This window comes from Anabrus simplex, chromosome 5 (genome assembly GCF_040414725.1).
Source record: "Anabrus simplex isolate iqAnaSimp1 chromosome 5, ASM4041472v1, whole genome shotgun sequence".
NCBI lineage: Eukaryota > Metazoa > Arthropoda > Insecta > Orthoptera > Tettigoniidae > Anabrus > Anabrus simplex.
This window is the reverse complement of record NC_090269.1, coordinates 100217599-100230137: the sequence shown is the minus strand read 5'-3', so window position 1 is coordinate 100230137 and position 12539 is coordinate 100217599. Positions and strand designations below refer to the sequence as shown.

Genomic DNA, 12539 nt, shown 5'->3' with positions numbered 1-12539 from the left:
ACAATTCTTGCAATTTCAATGAGATTTACTTCTTTTCCCTCAATTTGTTTGAGGGCATGACTAGAAAATATGTGAAGGCTCCGGAAAGATTCTCCCTTGAATTGTGTGTAACACTTGTTTCCTTCGTCGCTTGGAAAAGGAGCACTTCACGACCAAGAAGTTACCACTGTCGGATATGTGTGTCCTCGCTGTGGAGGTCCATGTTAGGTAGGTCGCTGATGAATCACGGCTGGTGCTAAGGACGGAAGCCGTCCTCGTAGAAGCTCTTGTCCAGCTCGAAGGGCACTGGGGGCAGGCTAGAGGAGTCTGGCGCTACGGCGGCAGGCGATGCTTCACTCCTTGTGGACTCTCCCGGCGGAGGTAGCGTCGCGGCGTAAGGAGACGCCTCTCCCCGCATCTCACAGATGACGTTCGTCAGAGCTATCACATAGTTCTTGGCGAGGGTGAGGGTCTCTATCTTAGAGAGGCGGCGCTCCTTCTTGACGTGAGGTATCACCTCTCGGAGGGACTGTAACAAAACAAGAAGAAGGTAAAGAGGAGTAACACAAAGGTATATGATCACTAGACCTCAGATTTTAGGCAAATTTTTTTTCTGTAAGGCTAAACTCAAAATAGTTAAATATCTTGAAATTTGTATATACAATACAAAAGTATCGTAGGCAATTTTTGGTGCCCAAAATAACTATTTTGAACCTTATGTCCTATCTCTATTTAGTTAATATGTGCTTTCTATTTTTTCATACAGCAATGAAATGGACAGTTTTGAAAAATCACAAGGCGAGTTTGATTCAAAGACGTCGCAGTAGTTTGGTTGTAGGAATGAAGAACTTTCTGAAAAGTTATAGGGCCCATCGCTGTAAGAACTTGGACATTCCTAAGTACAAGGAGTAAAGACGAGAGAGACCGCACGAGTCGCAATGAGGGAGAAGTAGAGCATTTATTTCTAGCGTTGCTAATTTTTATTTAATTCAAAATAACTTTGTAATAAATAGTGTAGGCATCATGTCTATGGAAAAGTGAAAGAGAATGGCGCTGATTGAGCAACGGATCCTGGAAGTTACAGGACTGTCCTGTGATGGAATGATGTAACAAAAACTAACCTTTTAAGTAATTGCATTTCTTGTGTTTAGGTAATGCAAGATAAAATATCTCAACACAACAACTAGCATGTTAATGAGGACAGTGTCTAAAGGAAAATCTGCCTGGAGTAATACCTTAAATCACGCTTTACTGACGCAACCATACACTACGGTAGTCTGGAAAAATCCCTACATTTTAGAATAAAAAGTAGGGAAATTAATCTACATGACTATTACTGTCCAATAATTATATATTATTTTGTTTTACATATAATTAAGTTGTTTGAAAACTACAACATTAAGCTTCGATATTACAATAAAGAGAATTATTTAACTCTTATGTAAAGTTGCACAGCCCAAGAAATTCAGCCATTGCTCATGTTTTACCGAAGATATAGCTTCCATCATTGTTTTCTTGTCACTTTTGATAACACTATGAAAGTCTTCATAACCAAGTTTGGAATTCGCAGAGATTTCAATTTCTGACTTCATCAAAATAATAGAACAAATGTTCCTACTGTCAAATAACTTGTTTTATTAATTAAAAGCAAACAAAAATACACGTTATACTTTTGAAGAGACACCTTCTTTTTCTACAGCTTGTTGCTGGTGTACAGAATACTCAAACCAGACAATGATTTTATCAATCGATTAGAAAAAGCTATGTTAGTATCGATTAATGAACTGATAATCAGTACCTTTTGGCAACTAATAACCAGAATCCAATTTGCTAATAAATTTTTACTAAAAACATCATACTGTTAATAACATTCCTCATTATTTATTATTATTATTATTATTATTATTATTATTATTATTATTATTATTATTATTATTATTATTATTATTATTATTATTATTATGACGGCCCACAGTGAGTGGGGAAAGAGGTGGCAGGGCCGTAGGGCTGGTTCATCTTTTAACAAAATTAGTGGGTGATAGGTCACTCTGAATAAGAAATGAAATCAGTCAATAAGATTTATAAGATTTGCTAACTTTACAACAGTTTGAATGCTCTCAGAGTCTTATTAATAGCAAGCGATAACTCGAGTTCCCATTTTCTAAAGCCTATACACCTTCAATTACCAGTACAAAGACAGTTGAGGACTCGCTACCCATTTATATACAAGCGAAGGCAACGCCAATGCAGCATATGGCAGGGAGAGAATCCTTAAATAAACAGGACCAAAGCTCATTCTACATATAGGCCAAGAGCAAGTTAAATTCCGAAAGGAGAAAGAAATGAAATGGCGTATGGCTTTTAGTGCCGGGAGTGTCCGAGGACAAGTTCGGCTCGCCAGATGCAGGTCTTTTGATTTGACTCCCGTAGGCGACCTGTGCGTCGTGATGAGGATGAAATTATGATGAAGAGGACACATACATCCAGCCCAGTGTCAGCGAAATTAACCAATCAAGGTTAAAATTCCCGACCCTGCCGGGAATCGAACCCGGGACCCCTGTGGCCAAAGGCCAGCACGCTAACCATTTAGCCATGGAGCCGGACTTCGGAAAATAGACCGGCTCAGAATAGAAGCCTACCAAGCGATCCCATGACATTATAATAAAACCTAAGGTCCAGTGAAACATCGGATACCCCATGCTACTCTGTGACTAGGAAAATAGAAACTTACAGCCGAAATAGAAAGGGAAATGTTAAATTAGACTTCCACACGTGATTGTTTATTTCAAGCTGTGTTATTATTTTTCTTTGTTTGGCGAGACATTAAAATTACAAAGATAATTTATGTGCAGATTAATGTCATACCATGAAGTTTACAATTGTATTAGTAACAGGTTTTTTTTTCTAGTTGCTTTACGTCGCAACGACACAGATAGGTCTTATGGCGACGATAGGACGGGGAAAGGTTAGGAGTGGGAAAGAAGCGGCCGTGGCCTTAATTGAGGTACAGCCCCAGCATTTGCCTGGTGTGAAAATGGGAAACCACGAAAAACCATTTTCAGGGCTGCCGACAGTGGGGTTCGAACCTACTATCTCCCGAATACTGGATACTGGCAGCACTTAAGCGACTGCAGCTATCGAGCTAGGTATTAGTAAAAGGAAAGAGATCAATAGTATTTCCTGGCTGTAATTAGAAACATACGTCATATATTCATTTAAAAATACATGTTTTAAATGGTACATACACCTAAGAGATTAAAATTTAATGTTTCCTTGTAGTAACTGTCAGAAATGTATCTTTCGTTTAGACCCTATAACTATTATATAAATTAAATTTCTAATTAATTGCATATAATTTGGAAACTTAAGACTCTGTAGTTTGTACAATGTAGAATATATAAGTCCGCCTCTGTGGTGTAGTACTTAGTGTAATTAGCTGCCACCCCCGGAGGCCCGGGTTCGATTCCCCGCTCTGCCACGAAATTTGAAAAGTGGTACGAGGGCTGGAACGGGGTCCACTCAGCCTCGGGAGGTCAACTGAGTAGAGGGAGAGTCGATTCCCACTTCAGCCTTCCTCGATGTGGTTCCCCGTGGTTTCCCACTTTTTCTCTAGGTAAATGCCTGAATGTTATCTAACTTAAGGCCACGGCCGATTCCTTCCTTTTCATTGTCTGTCCCTTCCACCTTCCCATCCCCCACAAATCCCCTGTTCAGCATAGCAGGCGAGGCTGCCTGGCAGAGGTGCTAGTCCCTCTATCCAGTTGTATCCCCGACCCAAAATCTCACGCTCGAGGACACTGCTCTTGAGGCGGGAGAAAAGGGATCTCTTGCTGAGTCCGGGGGAGAAACTAATGGTGGAGGGTAAATAAATAAATAAATAAATAAATAAATAAATAAATAAATAAATAAATAAATAAATAAATAAATAAAAAATAAATAAATATCATGTCTGAAGTTAACTAACTAACTAACTAACTAACTAACTAACTAACTAACTAACTAACTAACTAACTAACTAACTAACTAACTAACTAACTAACTAACTAACTAACTAACTAACTAACTAACTAACTAACTAACTAACTAACTAACTAACTAACTAACTAACTAACTAAATAAATCAATAAATATCATATGTCTGAAGTTATTCACAGTTATTAACAGGGTAGCATTTCAAGAGCATACGCAGGAGATTGCCCGTCACCGTAACTGAGTCATTAAACACGGTCTTGTATTTCGGTCCTCGGCTGGGTCGACGGGTTTCGGTATTTGAAGTGTCAATTCCGTTAGCTCGGGTACTGCGTTACTGTGCTTGTGCTATCCCTAGCATTCCTGCAACTCACATACCACCCACAACGCTATTCTCAATTACACTAACATGCTGTCTCCTATACATGGACGACGCTCTACCTTCTTCGGATGGTGTGACTTAAAAGTGATGTGCTACACTAGCAAAGGCCAAACGACATTATTATTATTATTATTATTATTATTATTATTATTATTATTATTATTATTATTATTATTATTATTATTATCAATAATAATATTGTACGGTTATGAGTATCTAACACAGACTTATTTATATTGCACTCATGCGGCGGCTATCATGATTTTATATTAGTGTCTTAGAGATGGTCCTGCTATATAACTTTCCTGAAAGTCATCGCTGTGGCCTTGCATGCGCATGCGCTCTCGCTTTTTATATACACTGAACGCATCTACATTTAATTTTCCTGAAAGGCATCGTTGAGGCCGTCGATGTATGCAGAGTGGGTCTTGGCCTTCTAGTGGCCACGGTTGGTCTGTGGTCCAACAGCTCTGCACTCTGACCGGCCAACCGACAGAGGAGGGGTGGCCACGGCTCTACCGTGGCTCTACGCCTCTGCATTAGGGAGACGGGACAGGGCTGTACCTCATGGCTGGCCCCAACAGTTGGCTGTCCTGAGAATGGTTTTCCGTGGTTTTCCATTCTCCTACACAAAGACGAATGCCGGGACAGTTCCTAGTATAGACCGCAGCTGCCAACCCCCTCACCTTCTCCGAGCATCTCCTTCACCGTAACAAAAATCCCGGCCTGAGAGACGGCGTCACCGTCTAAGAGGCCCGCCTTCCCCTTCAGGGGAAGAATGGAAACATTTTTAGTAGTAGTAGTAGTAGTAGTAGTTGAGGCTGTGCAAGCGCATGCGCGCGTTCTCGGTCATTGTAAACAACATCTCTATAACTTACCTGAAAGGCATCGTTGAGGCCGTCGATGGATGCAGAGTGGGTCTCGGCCCTCAAGTGGCTACGGCTGGTCCGTGGTCCAACAGCTGTGCACTCTGACCGGCCAACCGAGCAAAGGAGGGGTGGCCATGCTTTACCGTGACTTTAGTCGTCTGCATTCGGGAGATGGAACAGGGCTGGACCTCACGGCTGGCCCCAGCCGTCAGCTGTCCTGAGAATGGTATTCCGTGGTTTTCCATTCTCCTACATAAAGGCGAATGCCGGGAGAGTTCATAGTATAGGCCATTACCGCCAACCCCCTCACTTTCTCCGAGCATCTGCTTCACCGTAACAAATCTCCCGGCCTGAGAGACGGCGTCACCGCCTAAGAGGCCCGCCTCCCCCTTCAGGGGAGGAATGAAAACGTTATAGTTAGAGGCATGACTTTTTTGCATTAACGATAAACACGACGAAAATTATTTTGAAGTGATTTTGAAATATCTTACGGTATCATATAGTTCCGGTTAAGAAATGAGTGATTTTGTTTTCGCGAATTACAGCAAATTAAAGCGACAAGGTCAGTATAAAGCGAAATTTACTTATTTTGCGACAAGTGCGAAAATGCTGCGAAATTCATGCAAAATAACGATCTTGAAATTGTATTACAATAACACGTGTGTGAAGGGAAACAGAAGACTGAATAAGGATTTCTTGTTTCGACAGAAGTATCGCTTCGTATTAATATTCTATAAAATCCCTTAATGGTATGGCCATATAGGTGAAAGCTATGGCCATCTAGGGAGAAAGGGTGATTTGTTATGTAATCTTGATTAGGGTTATATTATAGTTCTAATCAAGATTCCATTATTATGAATATTGCTTGTCTTTATTTATGCACCTTTCACATAAATAATTCAGAAATCTCACGAATTAAAACTTTTTATGAATAGCTTTTGGAAAGGGTTAAAGCAAAATTAAAGCAATGGGGTCGGTCCTATTTCGCGAAATAACGCGAAAAATGATTTCCTTCTTGCGAAATCCAACATAAGTTAATGCGAAAAAATCATGCCTCTAGTTATAGTAGTAATAGTCGTTGAGGCTCTGCATGCACATGCTCTCTCGCTCGTTGTAAACACTCGACATCTCTATAACTTACCTGAAAGGCATCGTTGAGGCTCTGCATACACATGCTCTCTCGCTCGTTGTAAACACTTGTCATCTCTATAACTTACCTGAAAGGCATCGTTGAGGCTGTGCATGCGCATGCGCTCTCGCTCGTTGCTCTCCAGACGGCGGAGGTTCCTTTCCCGCGCATTCAACACAGGCTTGCGGCGGCGAGCAGCGCCACTCCCGGGACTGGGTTGGAGACGACGGGAAGTGGCGGTGTCGTCACTGACCTGGAACTCATTGACAGTGATATCAGGCTGAGCAGTTTAGCAGCTACAACCCTCACGTGAAATTACCATCAACTTCAGACAAGGTTGCAACACAAGGTACGCACTAAAACAATACCTTTCAATGCTATAGCTATAGTTTGTAGAACACTATGGCGCAACAGTCTTAATTTGGATGTAAAATATGTTAATAAAAGTAAAACACACTACCCTGACCTTATTGTACTCTTTTCTTGCTTAATCGAAGGGTTTGACAAGAAAGGTTTTGACGAGTGCGGCCGTGTCGATAACTACTGCGAGAAATATGACGCGCTGCGTTGCGAGATACCCTTCAGCTGATTTGGCACTGAATCTCCAAATGTTACTCTATTTCTTCGTTAGGTTTCGTAATGAAAAGTATTTTTCACTTTTTATATTCCCTCAGCTACGAAAATTTCTCTTTGACTATGTCATAAATAATAGTGTAATATCAAAGGAATGGAAGGAATCTATAATAATACCAATTTATGAAGGAAAGGGTGATAAAAGGAAACCAGAGAACTACAGACCAATCAGCCTGACCAGTATAGTTTGTAAAATACTGGAGAGTTTAATATCAAAGTACATCAGAGGGATATGTGATGATAAAAATTGGTTCATGAGGAGCCAGTATGGATTTAGAAAGAAATTTTCTTGCGAGGCACAACTGGTGGGATTTCAGCAGGACATATCAGATCAGTTGGATTAGGAGGCCAGTTAGATTGCATAGCCGTTTCCAAAGCCTTTGATAGAATGGGAACTGGAATATTATTAAAGAAATTGGAGGGAATAGGATTGGACGCAAGGGTTATACGTTGGATAAGAACATTTTTAAATTCAAGGGTTCAGAAAGACAAAGTAGGAAATAATATATCACAGGAAGAGAAAGTTTGGAAGGGAATTGCACAAGGTAGTATAATCGGTCCGTTACTTTTCTTAATATACGCAAATGATTTAGGGAACAATATAACATCGAAAATAAGATTGTATGCAGATGACATAATTGTTTATAGGGAAATAAATAACATTGAGGATTGTTCAGAATTATAAAGGGACCTGGAGAGTATCCAAGAATGGGTTGAAGAAAATAATATGAAGATTAATGGAGGCAAATCAACTGTTACAACATTTACAAACAGGAGCTTTAAAACTGAATTTGAATATACTTTGGATGAGGTAGATATCCCAAAAGATGGCAAGTGCAAGTACTTAGGTGTGAGATTTGAAAGTAATTTGCACTGGAAGGGTCATGTTGATGACATTGTTGGGAAAGCATACAGATCGTTACATGTCATAATGAGGCTACTTAAAGGATGAAACAAAGAATTAAAAGAAAAAAGTTACTTCTTTTTTCCCTGTGTGTCTCTCCCTCTCTATCTTCTGTTACGGTTTCCAAGTCCTGACAATCTTCTACTGAATCTCTAAATTCCCTGCTAAAGAGGTTTGCTTTCTCAGTATCTGTTAAATAGTGTTCACCCCCTTCTCCCACCATTGTAGGAATTTGGATTGCTTTTCCTTTTTGATTCGTAGTATATGAATACAGCTTTTTCCATTTCCCTTTGTGGTCATTACCCTCTTGAAGAATGCCATTCATATAATTCTCTTTTGCTTCCTTTTCCACTCTATTCAGTTCCCTTAGTAGCTGTTTTCTAGTTTCTCTATTCTCCCTACCCTCTTTGATTTTCCTGTTTACTATTCTACTACAATTTATTTTTAATTTTCTTATTTCCCTTGTATAATAAACAGGGTCTGAGGTCATTTTACCCTTCTTAACAGGTACAAATCTCTGCTCTCCTTCCCAAATGATTCCTTTAAATTTAGCCCAAAGTGTATCCACAGTATTCCCTTCACTTATCCAACAACTGAATTGTGATTTAAGGTAAGTCCCAAATTCATCAACTTTAGTTTTTCTGTATAATTTCTTGTCTTGTGTGACCCTCTTATTAAGCATTTTTAGTACAAGTCCTACATCCATTATTACAGCCTTATGGTCACCTATTCCTTCAATTACCTCAGTTTTATCAACAATTTCCCATGGTTTAACCAAGAATACATCTAGCAAGTTGTTGAGACGAGTTGGTTCTTGTACTACTTGTGTAAATCCTCCCTCCCAAATTAACTTATTTGCCAGTTTCTGTTCATGGGCTTCACTTGAAGCTCCATTCCATTCAACTTCAGGCAAGTTTAGATCTCCCCCAATTATTACCGTATCATTATTGTTTCTATGAGTATAATCTATTATTTTCTCAAATATTTCCATGTCTCTTTCCTCTCTTCCTGGCCTATATGTTCCTATAATTCCCACCTCCTTCATATTATCACAAACTAATTTTATCCCTAATATTTCATCCCTTTCATCAGTAAACCATTCATGTGAACAATAAGTTTCCTTCACCAGAATAAATACCCCCTCCCTTTTTATCTCCTCGGTCTCTACGATAGACTGTATACCCTTCTGGAAATATTTCTCTATTACCCACCCCTTCTCTCAACCACGATTCCACTCCTATCACCACATCCGTCTTATAAGATTCCATCAATGTACCGAATTTTAATTGTTTATTTACTACACTCTGACAGTTTACCAAGAGCAATCTCAGACCTCCTTCCTCCCTAAAACTTGACTGTTGCAATTGGGTAACGTTTGACTCATGAGTTGAGAACTTCCCTGGAACCCAGATTCTTGTACATAGATCTTGATTTAAGGGTCTGGGTTTTCTGGCAAGTTTCCCTGTATGTGCCAGTTTAGTGGTATGGGTTTTCTTAAGTACAGATTAGTTTGCAAATCTCTGTTGATAATTGTAGCAATTTGTCTACAGAGAGTTGCTTTTCCATTACCATTCAGATGTAACCCATGCCTAGTGAACATTTGCCTGCCAAGACCTAAAGTATCTACTACATAGACATTGACTGTGTGTGTACTTCGGTGGACTGAGGACCGTCGTAGAGTCAGCGATTGGAGCAGCTATCGTGAGTGTAACTGGAGCGGTGTTAATGGTCTTTGTTGTGAGGAGTATTGTCCTGCTATGTAACACCGTTGAGCTTTTGTTTTATTTGTTCACTGTGTTTTGACTGTGCGAAATACTAGACTGTAGTCGAACCAAGGAACAGTCATCGTGTGTTGTGTGGGGGGTAGCCGTGTGTTCAAATCTAGCTCTGCGTGGGGTGACTGGACTTGGAATAGTGCAAGTGAGGCGAGCCTGTGAATAGGATGCCGGCCCCGGGGTGTAGGGGTAGTGTGCTTGGCTCTTACCCGGAGGCCCCGGGTTCGATTCCCTACCAGGTCAGTGACTTTTACCTGGATCTGAGGGCTGGTTCGATGTCCACTTAGCGTACGTGATTACAATTGAGGAGCTATCTGACGGTGATCTGGCGGCTCTGGTCTAGAAAGCCAAGAATAACAACCGAGAGGATTCGTCGTGCTGACCACACGGCACCTCATAATCTGTAGGCCTTCGGGCTGTTGCGCCGTGGGATTTGGTTTGGTTTTGTGAATAGGATTATAGCCCTCTTAGGTAAGTCCAACGAACTGGGAATCCCTGATGTGTGTAAATAACGGGGACGTGCAAATAGACAGCAATTAGTGAAATGAATATAATTGTGCGCGTGTGCATTTACTGGGTTATCCTGAAATAAATTAGAGTAATATAATATACGGTGTTTTATTCGTAACAGTATTGTATTTTTGTGACAAGCAATAATGCATGTCAACCTATGCACGGTATGACCGCAATAAATAATCCCAGATATTAGCACACTTCTAAACTTGGTGTGGTCTAAAACGACTGTGAAAGTCAGCGAGTTCCTATCAAATATAAATATCAAAATAATGACCATAATTTATTTACAAAGCAGCATACAAATACAGTTTATAACACGTCGGCTATATAATACCCGCCATTCAAAAAGAAGAACAAACTTTATTCTCTGCTTGCATTTCCTTTTATAATCACTAGGGATGGGTTCGATCCCCTCCAAGTAATTTCCCAAGACGAATGACCATTCTGTCCACTACAGTGGTAAATGATCTTTCGCGTTCTTGAGCTTTCGAAATTAGGTGCAACAGTTCTACAGTGTTAAATAACAGGATAATACTCCTCACAACAAAGACCATTAACAGTGTTCCAATTACACTACCATAGCTGCTCCAGTCGCTGACTCTACGACGGTCCTCAGTCCACCGAAATACACACAGAGTCAATATCGCTATCGCCCTCAGCCCACCCAAAGAACCCCAACACGCCGAGTCCAACTGCAACTCCAGCACTGACTCCACCACAGAGTCCCACACTGACTCTAACAGTGCGCGGCTAGCCTCCTTTTCACAGCTAGGGTGATGTGCCGTACGGCACAACATGACACTTGGAATGCAATTATAAAAATCCTAATACTAAAGATAAAGCTCTCGAATACTAAACCTTATAGCCTAAATCTTACACTGACGTCATTTAAAACACCAAGAAAAAACTTACAGCACTCGATTCAACGGGAATGACAAACAATAATATAAACAATACGAGATGATAGTCAAGAAGGAACGCAGTTACCACAATGTACACCTCTATTGCAACCAGAAAGGCGACTGAATCACACGAAAAGGCGCCCGTAAATAACAGCTGATGAAGCGATCGCAGCGCTCGAATGTCAAAACCCTTCTCTTATTGGAAGACCTGTAGATGTGGAAGGTTGCTCGCTACTCACGTCTGTGCTTACCGAGGAAGAGTCGGTGAGATCGAGGTCCTGACGTAACCGCCGACAGGAGCGCCCTCGTCGAGTTTCCCAGCATGCCTCTGGCTCGTCCGTACGTTCGGACCGCATCTGAAAGAAAACAACGCTTAATAACCAACACCACGTAAGTTTGGATAGTCTAGAAAATTCTTGTCGAGTTTTCAAGCATGTTTTGGAAGACAATGTACATTCAGACATCATTTCAACAAGAGATCTCAAAGGATATGGAGCTGAACTTGTGAATTCAAAAAGATCCCAACTCCACATTTTTGCGAAATTTTAGACTATTTTAGACTTTAAAAGTCCCCTTCCGAGATTCTTTAAAAGCTCTGTAAGCAAAAATAACATCGAAAGCGCGACTTCGGCCGCATTTTGTACGTGTAGATAATGTCCCAACTTCAAGTGAAAATAAAATGTAATGGCGTATTGCCTTTTGTGCCGGGAGTGTCCGAGGACATGTTCGGCTCGCCAAGTGCAGGTCTTTTGATTTGACCTCCGTAGGCGGCCTGCGCGCCATGGTGAGGATAAGGTGATGAAGACACATACACCCAGCCCCCGTGCCAGCGAAATTAAGCAATGATGGTTAAAATTCCCGACCCTGCCGGGAATCGAACCCAGGGCCCCTGTGACCAAAAGCCAGCACGCTAACCATTTAGCCATGGAGTCGGACAATTCCAAGTGAAGAGCACAATACTATCGCATTTCAATTGTATATTTCAAGAACGTTCCAACGGAAGGAGCTCCAAATCAGACGTCTCTATTGTTGAGCTGCATTGAGTGGGACAAATTGGAGCCTACGGGTAGAGAGGTGAATCGTTATGAAAATAGCAAATTTGTAATCACTGAAAAATAAAACGAAAGGTGCAAAGGATTGAGATGTTTGCAACTTGTAGAAAGAAAATTTAATATTGTTAGAATGACTACAGACACTATTTTAGACTTTAAAAGTCGCCTTCAGAGATTCTTTAAAAGCTCTGTAAGCAAAAATAATAAGTTCAAAGTGAGTGAATACAAAACATTCGTCTTTCAAAAGTAGCGAATGTATGAAGTATCAGTTACTTAATGTATGTGTTCTTTTGCTCCCACATACATGTTTCCTTTGCTAAGGAATGATGTGGTAACAGAACTAACTTCTCTAGTTAAATGTTATGTTGGACAATCACCAGTGAATCCAGAGAAGCTAACAGACCTAAATTTGTTTCTTCTTCTTTACAA

General features: G+C 40.6%; 1 protein-coding gene across 1 annotated transcript; it reads right to left on the bottom strand.

Moving 5' to 3' along the window:
- Positions 1–235: 235 nt before the first annotated feature.
- Positions 236–11414, bottom strand: dimm (dimmed). Its single transcript, XM_068227776.1, has 3 exons — positions 11310–11414; positions 6417–6581; positions 236–508 (listed from the first exon to the last, which is right to left on the bottom strand). The coding sequence occupies exons 1-3, from the start codon at positions 11412–11414 to the stop codon at positions 236–238; spliced, it is 543 nt and encodes a 180-aa protein (XP_068083877.1).
- Between the last annotated feature and the right edge of the window lie 1125 nt (positions 11415–12539).

What these genes read in the sequence shown, in the direction of transcription:
- dimm (XM_068227776.1), bottom strand. Translation starts at nt 11,414, where the DNA reads ATGCGGTCCGAACGTACGGACGAGCCAGAGGCATGCTGGGAAACTCGA. An exon ending in ATCTCACCGACTCTTCCTCG is followed by an intron (nt 6,582 to 11,309) that starts GTAAGCACAGAC and finishes AATGAGTTCCAG; the next exon opens with GTCAGTGACGACACCGCCAC. An exon ending in GCCTCAACGATGCCTTTCAG is followed by an intron (nt 509 to 6,416) that starts GTAAGTTATAGA and finishes GTTTTGTTACAG; the next exon opens with TCCCTCCGAGAGGTGATACC.